The sequence below is a fragment of the Triturus cristatus genome, chromosome 5_2 (genome assembly GCF_964204655.1).
Source record: "Triturus cristatus chromosome 5_2, aTriCri1.1, whole genome shotgun sequence".
NCBI classification, from domain to species: domain Eukaryota; kingdom Metazoa; phylum Chordata; class Amphibia; order Caudata; family Salamandridae; genus Triturus; species Triturus cristatus.
In genome coordinates, this window is record NC_140588.1 from 706,269,276 (window position 1) to 706,282,393 (window position 13,118).

At 45.7% G+C, this 13,118-nt stretch overlaps 1 protein-coding gene across 9 annotated transcripts in view; it reads right to left on the reverse strand.

The window, feature by feature from the left end:
* DACH2 (dachshund family transcription factor 2) overlaps positions 1-13,118 on the reverse strand; it is an 839,221-nt gene that overhangs the window by 218,989 nt on the left and 607,114 nt on the right. For 8 of the 9 annotated variants that reach the window (XM_085607794.1, XM_085607793.1, XM_085607798.1 and 5 more), the window contains one exon: positions 4,916-5,071. The exons of the other annotated variant lie outside the window; for it this stretch is intronic. In XM_085607794.1, coding sequence (XP_085463920.1) covers positions 4,916-5,071 — 156 coding nt within the window. The remainder of the gene's footprint in view (positions 1-4,915; positions 5,072-13,118) is intronic. 9 annotated transcript variants of the gene reach the window in all.

Below are 13,118 nucleotides of genomic sequence, written 5' to 3' on the forward strand. Positions count from 1 at the left end.
GTGTTTCCTAATCCCAACCTTGTCACTGAGTCACATGCATCTGCAAATCACTTGTCGTGGTTCGCCATCACCTGCCTGAGCCATCCTCATTGGGTCCTGATGCAGGATCACTGATGCCATCAAACTTCATCATCCCACGTCTCTCTGTACTCTGCTAAGTGTGACGACGTTTAGCAGTGTTTACTGTTGCTTATATGATATCTAATATGTGCATTATGACGAGTACACTTGGCGATTTTTGTTTAATCAGTCCGTGACTGTGGCACGAGTCAAAGACCCCCGCTCAGCCACCCTCCTCCCCTTGAGACACACTTTATCAAACTGTCCATTGCCCCCCCAAGTTCATGCTTTCAAAGTCCACTGAAATCCTGTTAATTCCTACCATGATTTGAAGGGTTTGTATTAATTCTTATAATATTCATGGGCGTACGGTGGCGCTTCTGTCCGTGTGAGATAGGGATTGTGTGCTTCAATAGCTAGACAGTGATTGCCTATATTTAAATGGATGCGGTTTGTGTAAAAAAAGGCAATTGGAAATTGGCCATAGGACATGAAAAGGCTTCAGGAGGCCTCCATGTGGTCTAGCATTGGGTTCCCCAGAGTTTTATGTTCATTTACACAAATTTTCTTTCTACTTTTTTCTCTTCATATTTCCTTCGTTAATGTTTAAAACATTTTCTCATTTTCTGCCTAAATTCCCTCATACACATCAACTATTATTCTACACTCTCCTCTTTCTTCCAACATTACTTTATTACTTCAACCCCTTCTTGCTTCTTTCACTTTGATTATTAAGAGAGCACCGTTTATCAAATTTGGTGGTCCAGGCTTACCACCTATATGATCTCATATCTGGCAAAATCCTCACATTATAATAAATATATAGGGCCTTCCAAAAATAGTTCAAATCATTCTTATTGTGAACTTCCATGACATGAGGGATATCTGCAACGAGTCATCTTTTTACTCTTTCTATTTTAGTTTCACATTGTTTCACAGTATCTGTATTTACTAGCGGACAATGTATATTTTATTTGGTTAATGCCTAATTGTCATCAGTATATACACCACCTTAGAATGATCTTAAAAGTGCATTCAGCCGTGTATGAGCTCCATTTCAAACTCAAACCTTACAGCTATTGTCTGTGGACTTTAGAAGTTGCTTCTCTGATTAATCTCTGATCTGCTTGTCATTTATATGATGACATATGTAAAATGCAAAGAAGCAGGGACAATGGTGATATAATCTGGAAACACCCAATGAATATATCCAAGACACAAGTGTAGAAAAGACAACTAGACTGCTCTCATGCTCCTCGTAATTTGGACTGCCAATGACACAGTCCATAATGCAACCATGATAGAAAGATTTAAACACCGGGCAGGCATATCAGCTCACACTTGGAAATGGATCCCATAAATTCTCAGAAACCACACTCAAAATATCAGCATCAGATAATTTGAATCATCCACAGGCTCAATGTCTTGCTTTGTACCACAAGGATCGTCCCTCTTGTGATTTCTGTATCTACAAATATCTATATTTGCATAGACTCAATACCACACTTCTTGAATAGGCCCAGATTAACTTCAAAATGAACGTTGATGATACACAAATCGACTTTGATGTGGATAACTCTCATGGTGCCTTACCACATTACATTATGCTTGGGCCATGTCTGCCACTGGATGAAAGAGAGATAACGGTACATGAACAGTCCTAAGATTGAGGTTCTAATGGTCAAAGATATTTACTGCAATCTACTATCTTCTGACGAGCCATCAAGCTTTAGCACCATGCCATCTTCTTTATGAACCTGTGGTCTCTTAGACAATAGCCTCACCATTGCTCCACAAGCCAACTCAGTGGCAAAGGAAGAGAACACGAAAATACTTTAGCTTCTGCATACTGGCAACACACTGAAGCTGACTACAGAATTCATCTTGGTATTCCATGATGTCTATAACATTGTCTTCTTCAGTCTTCTTAAAAACCCATGGGAAAACTTCAAATACTCAAGAACTAGGCAGCCAGAGCTTGCCTTACCCTTGAAAACAAGAGCATATCTTGCAGCTCTCCATTGGCTTATAATAGATGCCAGAATTAACTGTAAGGGCATGTGCATCTCTACAAAGCACACAGGGTCAAAAGCCCGGCAGATCTGCAGGAACTGGCACCTCACTCCATCTCAACCAGAATCATTCTTTGAACCTGAATCCATCTGACTAACTAACATGAGTTGAAACAAAGAGGCGGATCACAATGCTTGCAAGGTCCTAGACTCTGAAATATTATTAACTCACAATTGCACTCTGAACCCAACTACATGCAATCCACAAACCCATTCAAAACCAAACTATTTGGAGGGTTCTCGAAAATAGACACAATACAAAAGATGGGTCACATGCAAAGAGTTTTGGACACTGTTACATACCCCATGTAGTTGGTGGACAACATCCCATCCTATTCAACAAGCTGTATTTTTCTTTCAGCAAACTCTCTGAGAAACCCAAAAAGACTACATGTGGAATATTATTACACTCCCTATTAAATAACCAAACAAATAAATATATGTAATTATGTGTTTGAATAAAAATAGAGTTTGTATCCCCGCAACATATGGAGCCTGTAGAAGATATCTTTCTGTTGAGCTGGTTCAGCTTTACCTCTCCTTCCAGAAGTGAGGGTTACATTATTTGGGAGCTTCACAGCACAAAGAATGTATTGGAGTGTGCATCCCCTACCCCCATATATCTTAGGGGAAGTGGTAAAACAAAATATACACTACAGATTCTAGAAAAGCTTCTAAGGTGGATATATAAAGTAGACATCTTGTGAAAACTTGTTTGGTCAGATTAACTCACAATGTATTGCTGATGTCTTCAGCAGCCTATTCTGCTCCCTCTGAAGCTTTTTTTATAGCATACCACATTAAGTTGTTCAAGAGCAGAGATCATTCTCCCAAAAATAAGACGTGTGTATAAGCAACCCATTCATCCACAGAATCGTGTAATGAATGATCTCAATGAATGGGTTAATCTTGTGAGAATACATCCTGACTGTAAGGGAAGATCCAACACATTTTGGTCCTCTTACGAGTGGCCTGTTAAATTCTAATATGTGCAGTCACTCCTGTTACCGCACACACTGGAATCATGAGTTTGCGGCTAACAAGGCACTGATGTTATTTAACAAGGCACTGCTATAAATTGCCCCAGGAATTTTCAGAAGTGGAACTTGTCGAAAATAAACACAAATTACCAGAACATGAGGGTTTGGTATAGTAAGAACGAAAATCTGCATGCCATTGCCACAAAATGATTTATCTGTGATAATTATCACACCCAATAAATTCTCAATACCTCAAGGTCGAATTTTATCTAGTGTGATAATTATTCCATCTGCCAAGGGGGCACTCATTAGGGGGGCTTTGTGTTGCAAATATTAGTGCAAGGGAACACAAAATGATTAAAATGTTTCCTTCCATAACCGTAGAAAAAGGGATATCCGAGAAAACCTTGACTATTCCACTATGCCTTCATTTCAACTCTTTTACCCATCCTGTAAGGAACACACCTGGCAGACTACGGTGGGCAGCTGTCAAAGACTTACTGTCACGGCTATGTTCCAACAACAACATGGCTATCAAGCATTTGATGTTGCTGTTTCTGAGGTCTTGGATCTGTCATATAATTGATTAAATAGTTATGCTTTCAATACTTTTCTAAGATGTCAACAAGTTGATTGACTATGAAAGGTGAACAAATGTTCCATAGCTATAGGTTTTGCTATCATGGTTCTTTACCCATATAGCAACCTTTTGAACTTTTGGTGGCTGGTTGTCATCTCATTGGTTGAGCAGAGGCCCCTAGTTGGCCCATTATGTTTTTCCACTTTTTCAGGTATCCGGAAGCCATGGTTCAGGATCCTTCTGGTATGCTAGACCAACTTTAAATATGGTCCTTCAACAGCCCACCAGTGTAGTGCATTATGGGTGAGGTTGATCTAGAATTAACACATTCTGCAGCCTGACAATGAGTTTCTTATATAGGCCTGTGTATACCAAATGAAGTAGTCCACCCGATTCATGAGATCTGGTGAGCTTTACCCTGTGACAGATGAAATGGGGACAAATATTATGTCCTCTAAAGGACACTAGTAAATTGCCATTTTTAGTTAACTCACAAAAAACATATACTCTTTCAAGTTTCTGTTTACAGCAGGACCAATAGCATACAATCCCTGACTTTTATAAAAGACCCGGTATTCTTGATCCAATGCCCATTACACCCCTGCTCTTCAAGCTGCAAAGGTTTTGCTGCTCCAACCCTTGAAAGAGCCACTGGGGACCTGATTGGGCAGTAGACAAAGTAGCCAGGAAAGGGGAGCAGTTGGCTCAGTTGTTTTAATTGATCCTTTCTTCAAATGTTATGGGGAGTACATTAAAAAAAATATTGAAAATAAAATGAAAAAACAGGACAACAATGACTGTTGAACTGCTCACGCAATCTGTTGCAAGCACATTTTTTATATATAAGAACATAAGGCCATAACTAATTAAACAAAACAAGCATTTATAAATCAATGTCAAATTATGTGTGCAGAAATTAAATACAAATTATATTGTCTCGATTTTATTCCATTTTTACTCCGTGCATTCCACTTTTGACTCATATACAACAGAAAACGATATTTAAATTGTTTAAGTTCTTTTCAAGTTGCAACTCAAGGATGAAATATGGTACTCAGGACCAAGAATTCGCACTTAATCATCCGTTCGTCACAGCATTACCAATAACCCCGATTGGAATCTTGATATTTCCAGAAATTCGAGCTCTAAAAAGTACTTGGGATTGCTGGGCTGTACTCTAGAAACGTGTCTGTCATTGTCATAAGAATGGATGATATACGCACGGTTAGTTAGCAAGTGGTTTTGCTGGAGGGGGCTGAGTGGATGTGCATTTCCAAGGCTCTGCTGGCCCGACAGCGTGACGTGGCTAATGCCATGTTGTGAGCCTGTGTTTATAGGAGACTGCATTTTATCCTTATCCCACGATGATTCGCTCCCACCTGCAAAGCAATCAAAGCAAACACTTTCATGCGTTTTGTTGAAACGGGACTTTGCATTTATTTATTCATTTTGAAGGAAATTGTACAAAATACTTTGTTGCAACTGAGACAACCATTTTTTACATAAATCGAATGTTATTAGTTTTAAGGCATACACCAACACAAAACATGTCTATCTGTACTTCAATACAGTAATATCAGGGCGTATAACAAACATCTTCGTATCCCCCTCACACACCCATTCTGACATTCCTCTGGAGTCTAAACATTTACCCCACACACTTGCACGTTTTTGGGGGCAACCCTTGGCTGCGTATACGGCCCGCGCCTGTATTGCACAGCTGTCTGTTTCAATGGCGCTAACAGGGGTGGGAAGGCAATTGCTACCCCTTGGCAATATCTCTTTTTGCAAGTGTATTTCGATCCCCACCTGGGTTTTGTCTCTCCCACTGTCACATACTCACTCCAGAACTACCAACAGAATGAATAATGGTGAGATGCCAATGTGTGTCCCCACTACCCTGGTGAGAATCTCGATAATCCTAACCCAGTAACTCACAATCACTGGACATCCCCACACCACATGATAAAAACGGGCTGGGGTTTAAGAGCTGGTGACTGTAGTAAGCCTGCACTCCAAAGACGTTCAGGAGTTTTGTAGGTCATGTGCAAGTAGTTAAGTCATATGAGCTGAAGCCTGGGGGATATTACTTGCGTTCTGTGTGCCATACAAATGTCTCTCCAATCGGAGTCTTCTTGGGACCCCACCCTCAGTTCCTACCGGGCCCTGAGGTGGGCAAACAAATAAGGGGAGTATACTATAGGTGATCTGAGATTGGAGAGACCCCCTTCTAGATCTCCAGTGGGTTTCCTTTCAGGACATTCCCCAAGGAGTCCCATATGCTGTTGTAGAGTGTGGCGCAATTGCAGGTGTCTAAAAAATTTAGATCTACAAAAGTCATATTCTTCATTCAGCGCCTGGTATGATTTGAGGTGTCCGGCATGCTTGAAATCGCCCACTTTGGAGATTCCGATGTCTGATGCAGCCATCTCCCCACCCATAGGGGAGCCATATGTGTAAAGTTTCGGTCCCACCCATCCACCACAACGCCATACGCTACGTCTTTAGAACCATCCTAGTGGACTCAGAGAAGGAAGGCAGAATAGGGACGTCATGCAACAGCTCCTCAATCCTACCCAAGCCCAACCTGCCACCTCCAACTGAAACGCTAGAACCCCCATCCCCTGTTCATCCATTCATTGACCACTAACAGCTTGGCTGTCCAGTAGTAAAGGTATATGTCTGCCATATCTAGTCCCCCATATCATGCAGATTGAGTACATTTACTGTATGCTATACGAAGGGGTCAATCACGCCACAAGAAAGACCGGAACTTCAGTTGACACCAACAGAGTTGCAGCAGTCGTAGGGTGTAATTCTATATGATGTAAAGCAGACAAGGGAGGCCAATCATTTTAAACAACGTGGTGTGACCCAAGATATTAAGTGGCAGTTTCTCGCACCTGTTGAGATCCGATGTTAGGCGAGACAACAAGGGACTGACATTCAAACTCAAAGTGAGACCAGGTTCTAAGGCTACATACATGCCCAGGCACCAGAAGCTTGCAGGCCTCACAGGACAGTCTATCTCAATCGACGGTCCCTTCAGGGGGACTAAAACCAATTTAATCCAGTGAATAGTAAGCCCAAGAATCTGCAGCACTCTAGGGATCATGATCAATGAGCATGAGATGTAAAGAAGAACATCATCCTCAAAAAGTGCAATATGGTCCTCCAACACCACCCACCAGTCGTAGCCTCACACTTGGGCATCACAGCGAATCCATGCTGCCAGTGGCTCAATCGCCAGCACAAACAAAAGCGGGGATATAGGGCAAACCTGCCAGGTACCCTGAGCAATCGAAAATGGAGTGGACAACATACTGTTAACCTGCACCTGGGCTTTTCTGCCAGACTAGAGCACCCACACAAAAGCGCGAAATCGAGGACCCAGACCCAATATGATCAGGACCTACTCCAGGAAGGTCCAGCTTAGTGAGTCAAAGCATTCTCAAAATCTACCAGGAGAAGGGCTTTAGGGTCCCCTTGTTGGAAAATTCTTGTGAGTGCCGTATTGATCCTGCGAAGACAGTAATGGGAGCTTATCCAAGGCATAAGCCCACATTCTTCAGGATGCACCAGCCACGGGAGGATCGCCAGCAGGCGGTTCTTCAATATTTTTGTGAAACTTTTCACCTCCGAGTTAATGAGTGAGAATGAGTGATAACATGCACACCGTTCCACCGGGTGGCATGGATTAGGGAGAACAACTATGATTGCTAAATCAAGCTCAGGGTGGAACTGTGCCTTGTTCACTGCCTATTGATAGTCTGAGGAGGTAGGACATTAGGTGGGCTTGAAAACATTTATAGTATTCCATAGGAAAACCAACAGGGCACAGGGTTTTCCTGGAGTTCATATCCCAGAGGGCCAGCCCAATGGACGATCCAAGTTTGTCCTATGTTGCTAAAGTCCCTTCTACCTCCCCTGCAGTTTCAGCAACGACCACCCCTCTACACTGAATCGATGTAACCACCCTGGAAGCCATATCTCTCATCACAAACCGGTACAGAAGTTTGCCCAATATATCGCCCCACTCATAGACCCTTTGTGACGAGGCTATCCAACATTGGCGGGCCTCTGCAAGTGGCATTTGTTGAAGCAACTTCCGCTGCAGAGTTAAATGGTGTAATTCTGCATACGTCATACACGTGTAACCTTAACGTTCCACCCTGAGGATGTCGGATGTGAGCTTTACTAGCCATACAAAGGACACCTGACGAGTTCACAGTGCCCCAATTAAGGTCAAAGCAGCACTCCACCTCCTGGGCATTAAAGTCCTGAAAATCTGAGGTTGCAAAAACCAGGAGTTAAGCCTCCACATAAGGAGAGGCCCACTTGGTTGCCAGTCAAATGAAAGAATAATTAGAGGATGCCTGAAATCCCTCCGCGAAGAATATGTGTTACTGAGCTGGCCAACCGCCAGGAGGAGGAGAAGATGAATCTGGGATAAGGACCTATGAATTGTGGATCAGTGGGTGTAGGCCCATGCCCCTGCGTTCCATATCCTCCAGGCAACGTACCGACCCAGGCCCTCTGACCAACTACATAGTCTCCTACTCTCCTTGCCCCTGGCTTCCCCAGAGATCATATATCATTGAAATCCCCACCAATAAAGGCTAGTCCGTGGGGTAATCGAAGAATCTGTGTTCACAACTCCTCCATAGTCTTGTGGAGTAGGGCGGATGGAACATGAACACTGATAAAATAGTAGAGGCTTTCCTGCAAAGTACCTGCCACCATCACATACTGCCCAAGGGGTCTAGGTCAACCTTGGAGGCCATCAATGGGAATGTTTTGTGAAGGAGCACTGCTGTGCCTCTGGATCCCCTGGTGTGACCCTGCATGAAAGACCCTCTCGAACCAATAATGGTCCAGGAAGGAGCAAGTATTGCCGAGTAGGAGAGTTTTCTGCAAAAGTAGGACTTCCTGGCCATGCCGTTTTGCATACCAAAGTACCGCTCCTCATTTGATACGGTCATCAATGCCGTTGATTTCCATGTCATCAGTGTGTAGGTGGCCATAATAGATGGTAGGAACTATCCTGGCCTAAATGTCCCCATTGAGGCTTTTGTGATATTTGGGACAGCCCATTCTGGGCAAGGGCGATGTAAACATGCAGTGTGATTGTGGAACCTCCCCTGTCTCAAATCAGAAAGCAATAAAAAAACAACAAGACCAACAACCCCCTATCCCTCACCACCACTGCCCCACACTTCCCCCTCGAAGCACATGTCGCCCAACCCCCCAACACGAATATAACAAAGGCAAAAGTTCATCAGTTTGCTCCCACATGGTCTGGTCCATCCCACCATATTGAAAGGATACATTGGTACTGACAAAATTTGAAAGGGAAGAAAAGAAAAGTGGGGCCAGCCATAAGCCTTGTCTATTGAGTCTGCAGACTGAGCCCAAGCCGACACTTGGAAGGGCTGTCTTTGTGAGAACACCAAGCTCTGGGATCCAGTGGGCCCCTGTCTAGTGTCCCGGTCTCCCTGCTCCAAGTCAGAATCTACACCTACTCCTCGGTGGCCGAGTTGTCTTGACCTCGATCTGTGGGCCGAGAGTCCATCTCCCTTGTCCTCGGAAGGCCGAAGCTTAGGTGGATTCCCCCAGCTCGCCACCGGGTGTGGCCTCAGCGCCCGCTGTTCCGTAAACCATTTTGAGATGGCCTCCAGTGTATCAAAGAAAACTGTTTCAGAATTATGTCTAACTCACAGGCATGCCAGGAACATCAGCATATACTTTAAGTTCAAGGTGTGACGTTGGGCCTTAACTTTGTCATATGATTTCCTGGCCAACAGCAATTATCAGGTGCAATTCAGAAACATTATGATCTGCTGGGCCTTGTGAACCGAGTTCCCAGACTGGCGGGCCTCCTGCAGGATACAATCCTAATCTAGTTAAGAATTTTGGCAATACTCAGACAGGGTGGAGCCCCAAGGAGTGGCCTGGATGCCAGGAATGTGTGTGCCTGTTCAACCACAAAACATTAGGACAAATAGCCTGCTGGTACCCATGACAAAATACATTCCTCAAGAAAGCGCTCTGATGTCTCTTCCTCTGTGTCTTTGGCAACCCCACCATTCGTAAGTTGTAACCCAGTGCCTGATTCTCTGCATCTTCAGCCCTCTCTTCCAGGTGCCACGTCATGCTCATAAGTTTTGCTGCCTTAGCCTGTATGTCCTGCATAGCCTCAGAGCCACCACTGAGCCCTGGCACTCCAATGCCCGCTTATACCACTAGTCATATGTGGGTAGCAAGTACAGCCAGAGTGTGGCAATATTGGCCCCCACTGGTGCTGCCAAGTGCAGGCCTCCAGACCCATCTCTTTGCACCTCAGCTGCCCTTAGTTATTTGACGATCCAATATGTGGGGCTTCAACTAAGCCCAGAGTGACAGCTGAGCCCTACAATTCACTTCACTCCTTCAGGGCCTAGGGAAAGTCTCCTCTGCCATTCCACGGCCCGTTGCACTACCAGACCCAGCTAAGCAGCCTGCATGCTTCAGTGTTATCCCCCTCCAGCTTGCCCAGTTCAGGCCTCCAGAACCTCACCCCCTTGTTCCACGACAGTCACCAGTCTTTTGACAATCCACTGTGTGGAGGCAAGTAAGAGAGAGGGGGAAAGGAAAGAAGGGGGCATTGGGGGCTCCTTGAGACTTTTATCACATCCACAGTTGGGGCCCCTTTCAACATTCCCACATAAATGTTTGTACCAGGTTCTGAATTCCCACGAGGACTTCAGTGGGTCTGTTTTGGTCCTAAATCACCCGACTCAGGTGCAGCAAAGGGTGTGGCCCCAAATAGAGGCATGAGGGAGCGCTGCGGCTCTTTACAACCGTCCAGGTCACTCACAGTTCCTCCAGCGATGGCTGGAGTCTGCACCGCTATTTCCCCAAATACGGCCCTGTTCCAAGGAAAGCACACACCACACCAAAGGAACGCAAAACGGGACCAGCGTCCCAGGTCCCAGCTGTCTCCTAGCCAGTCTTCATCTTTGGAGCCTGGCTTACCTCTGGCAAATGGAAAGGGGGAAGGCCTCGACCCCCATGGGCTCCTCCCACACAATCCAGGGGCCCCAACGCTAATCCCTCTGTCCGCCGCTTGAGGCAGCCGTCATTTTAGCTCTTGCAGTTCCCATGCCACGATCATGCTGTGTCAGCTCTTCGGCAGTGAGCGTCTCACGGCACACTCGGGGGTCACTGCTGGCCGCCTCCGGCCATTGTACCAGGCCTGTCAGCAACAAGATGAAGACAGCTGCAGTGTGGCCGGTGGGAATTCCAACAAAGAGCGACCGCCATCTTGGCTTATCAGGCCACGCCCCTCAACTTAAACAACCATTACTTTGAAGCCCAAACTTGATGTACAGCAATAAAAATAGATTTTCTGTATTCAATCAAGACAGCCCATGGTGGGTTCTAATTTGTAAATTACACAAGAGGATTTACTTGCAGGTGCACAGGAAATGTAGATCACCTGCCTTCATTGCTGTGGTTGATAGGTTATTATTCATAGGTCTTTTCGATCATTAAGTTTGTTACAAAATCATGAAGAACATTGTTCTATTGTAAGTTTACCTGATGGCCTATAACCTGAGAATCCATTAACAGGAAGCAACTAAAGGAGATCTAGACCAATACATTTGGCAATTCTACAGCACCGGTAAAGACTTCAATGATTTTGGTAAATCGTTATGGTTGTCTACAACTGTTGCTATTGTGTACAGTGCTCCCACTTGTTATGATTTTTTTTTTTTTTTTTTTTAAAGTTTCAAAAACCTTTATTGCAACTTTCAGCAACCATACAACCATTCGCCTACAACCTTTCCGGCCGGCTCCAGGAGACACTGTATTAAGAGTTCAAACATCGTGTACACAGCCAATTAGCCGACAACCCGGGGGTCCGGCGGCACTGGTATACATACCCCGCTGAGCATAAATGGTTCGGAAGACAGTTCAGCATCAAGGGATAGCAGGAGGGAGCATCTAGGAAGCCCCACCCGAGTCAAATACCATCCACACATCCCAGACAGGGGGGCATAGCACGGCCACGTAGCCCGTCTAGGGTCATCCAAGCACTAATCACTCTGCGCAAGCAAGCAATTTTCCCCGCCACTTATATCCCCATTCTTCTTTTCTCCCACACGTCCACGCTACAGTAAGCCACAATCGGATACACCAACCATCCGCCCGACATTCCCCGGCACCTAACCGTCCCCCTCAGCGGAGCTAGTCTGGGCTGCTAGATATGCTTTAAACGGATCCCAGATGTCTTTGGCCCTGCTCTTCAAAGGTTGCGTTTCGGCATATATCACATTCTGGTCCTGGCAGTACAGAACATCCTCCAGCCACTCCTTGAACTTAGGTGCACGACCCCTGCCCCACCTACACGCAACCCGCCGTTTCGCGAGTAGCAACACAATATTTACAAATTTACGGTGTGCTTTAGGCACTGATGCTGTATAACCCAGCAACATCACAAGCGGGTCAAGCTTAACCACAGCTCCCACCATGGCCGTAATTGCAGCATGGACTTGTAACCAATAGTCAGCTACCCCCGTACGCAACCAAGCCAGATGAAGAAAATCAGCTCCCTCCAACCGGCACCTCTCACAGCGATCAGAGTCCGACAAACGAAATCGAAACTTCCTAACAGGAGTGTAATACCATCGCTGTAGAAACTTATAATGGATAATACGCAATCTGCAGCTGGAGGAGATCTGGGAGGTGAGCTCACAGCAATACGCCCACTGCGCCTCCGTAATGTCCCTACCCAACTCAACAGTCCAGCCATGAAGCGCTTTGCCGCCGACGTCTCCACCACCCCCGCGAATACTGCAATATAACTGTGAAACCAAGTGCCGGCCGTCCGTAGACGCGAGCAAGATCTGCAACGGATTCACCACCTCGGGCTCCTCCGGATAGTGCGGTATCACCAGTCGCATCCCCTGCCACAGCCGGAGATAATAAAAGACCTCCAGTGGATTAGGCTGATATCCCGCAAAGAATTGTTCCTTCGTCTTGAACTGACCATTCTCAAAGAGATCCCCCCAACAGCTGACCTTTATCTTAGCACATAACACCCGGAACCCGCCTTCCTGCAGCAGAGAGAGGCCCGGATGATAAACCAACGGCAGCCGCGGGGCATATAGTGGACTGGCCGATAGCCTGCGCATTAAGCGCTGCCAAGCATCCATCGTGCATGTCACGGTGGTGAGCGGTGTTTCGATCGCAGTGACGGGACCATGGATGAGGCCCTGTAGCGGCAGCGGTCGTGCCAGCCAGTCCTCAACCGCCAGTTGCGGCATGTAGGGCGTAGGGGCAAACCAATGATATGCAAAGTGCGCCTGCACGCTCATATAGTACACCTGAAAGTCGGGAACGTCAAATCCCCCTTTGCTGTATGGCAGGGTAAGAGTCGACCAG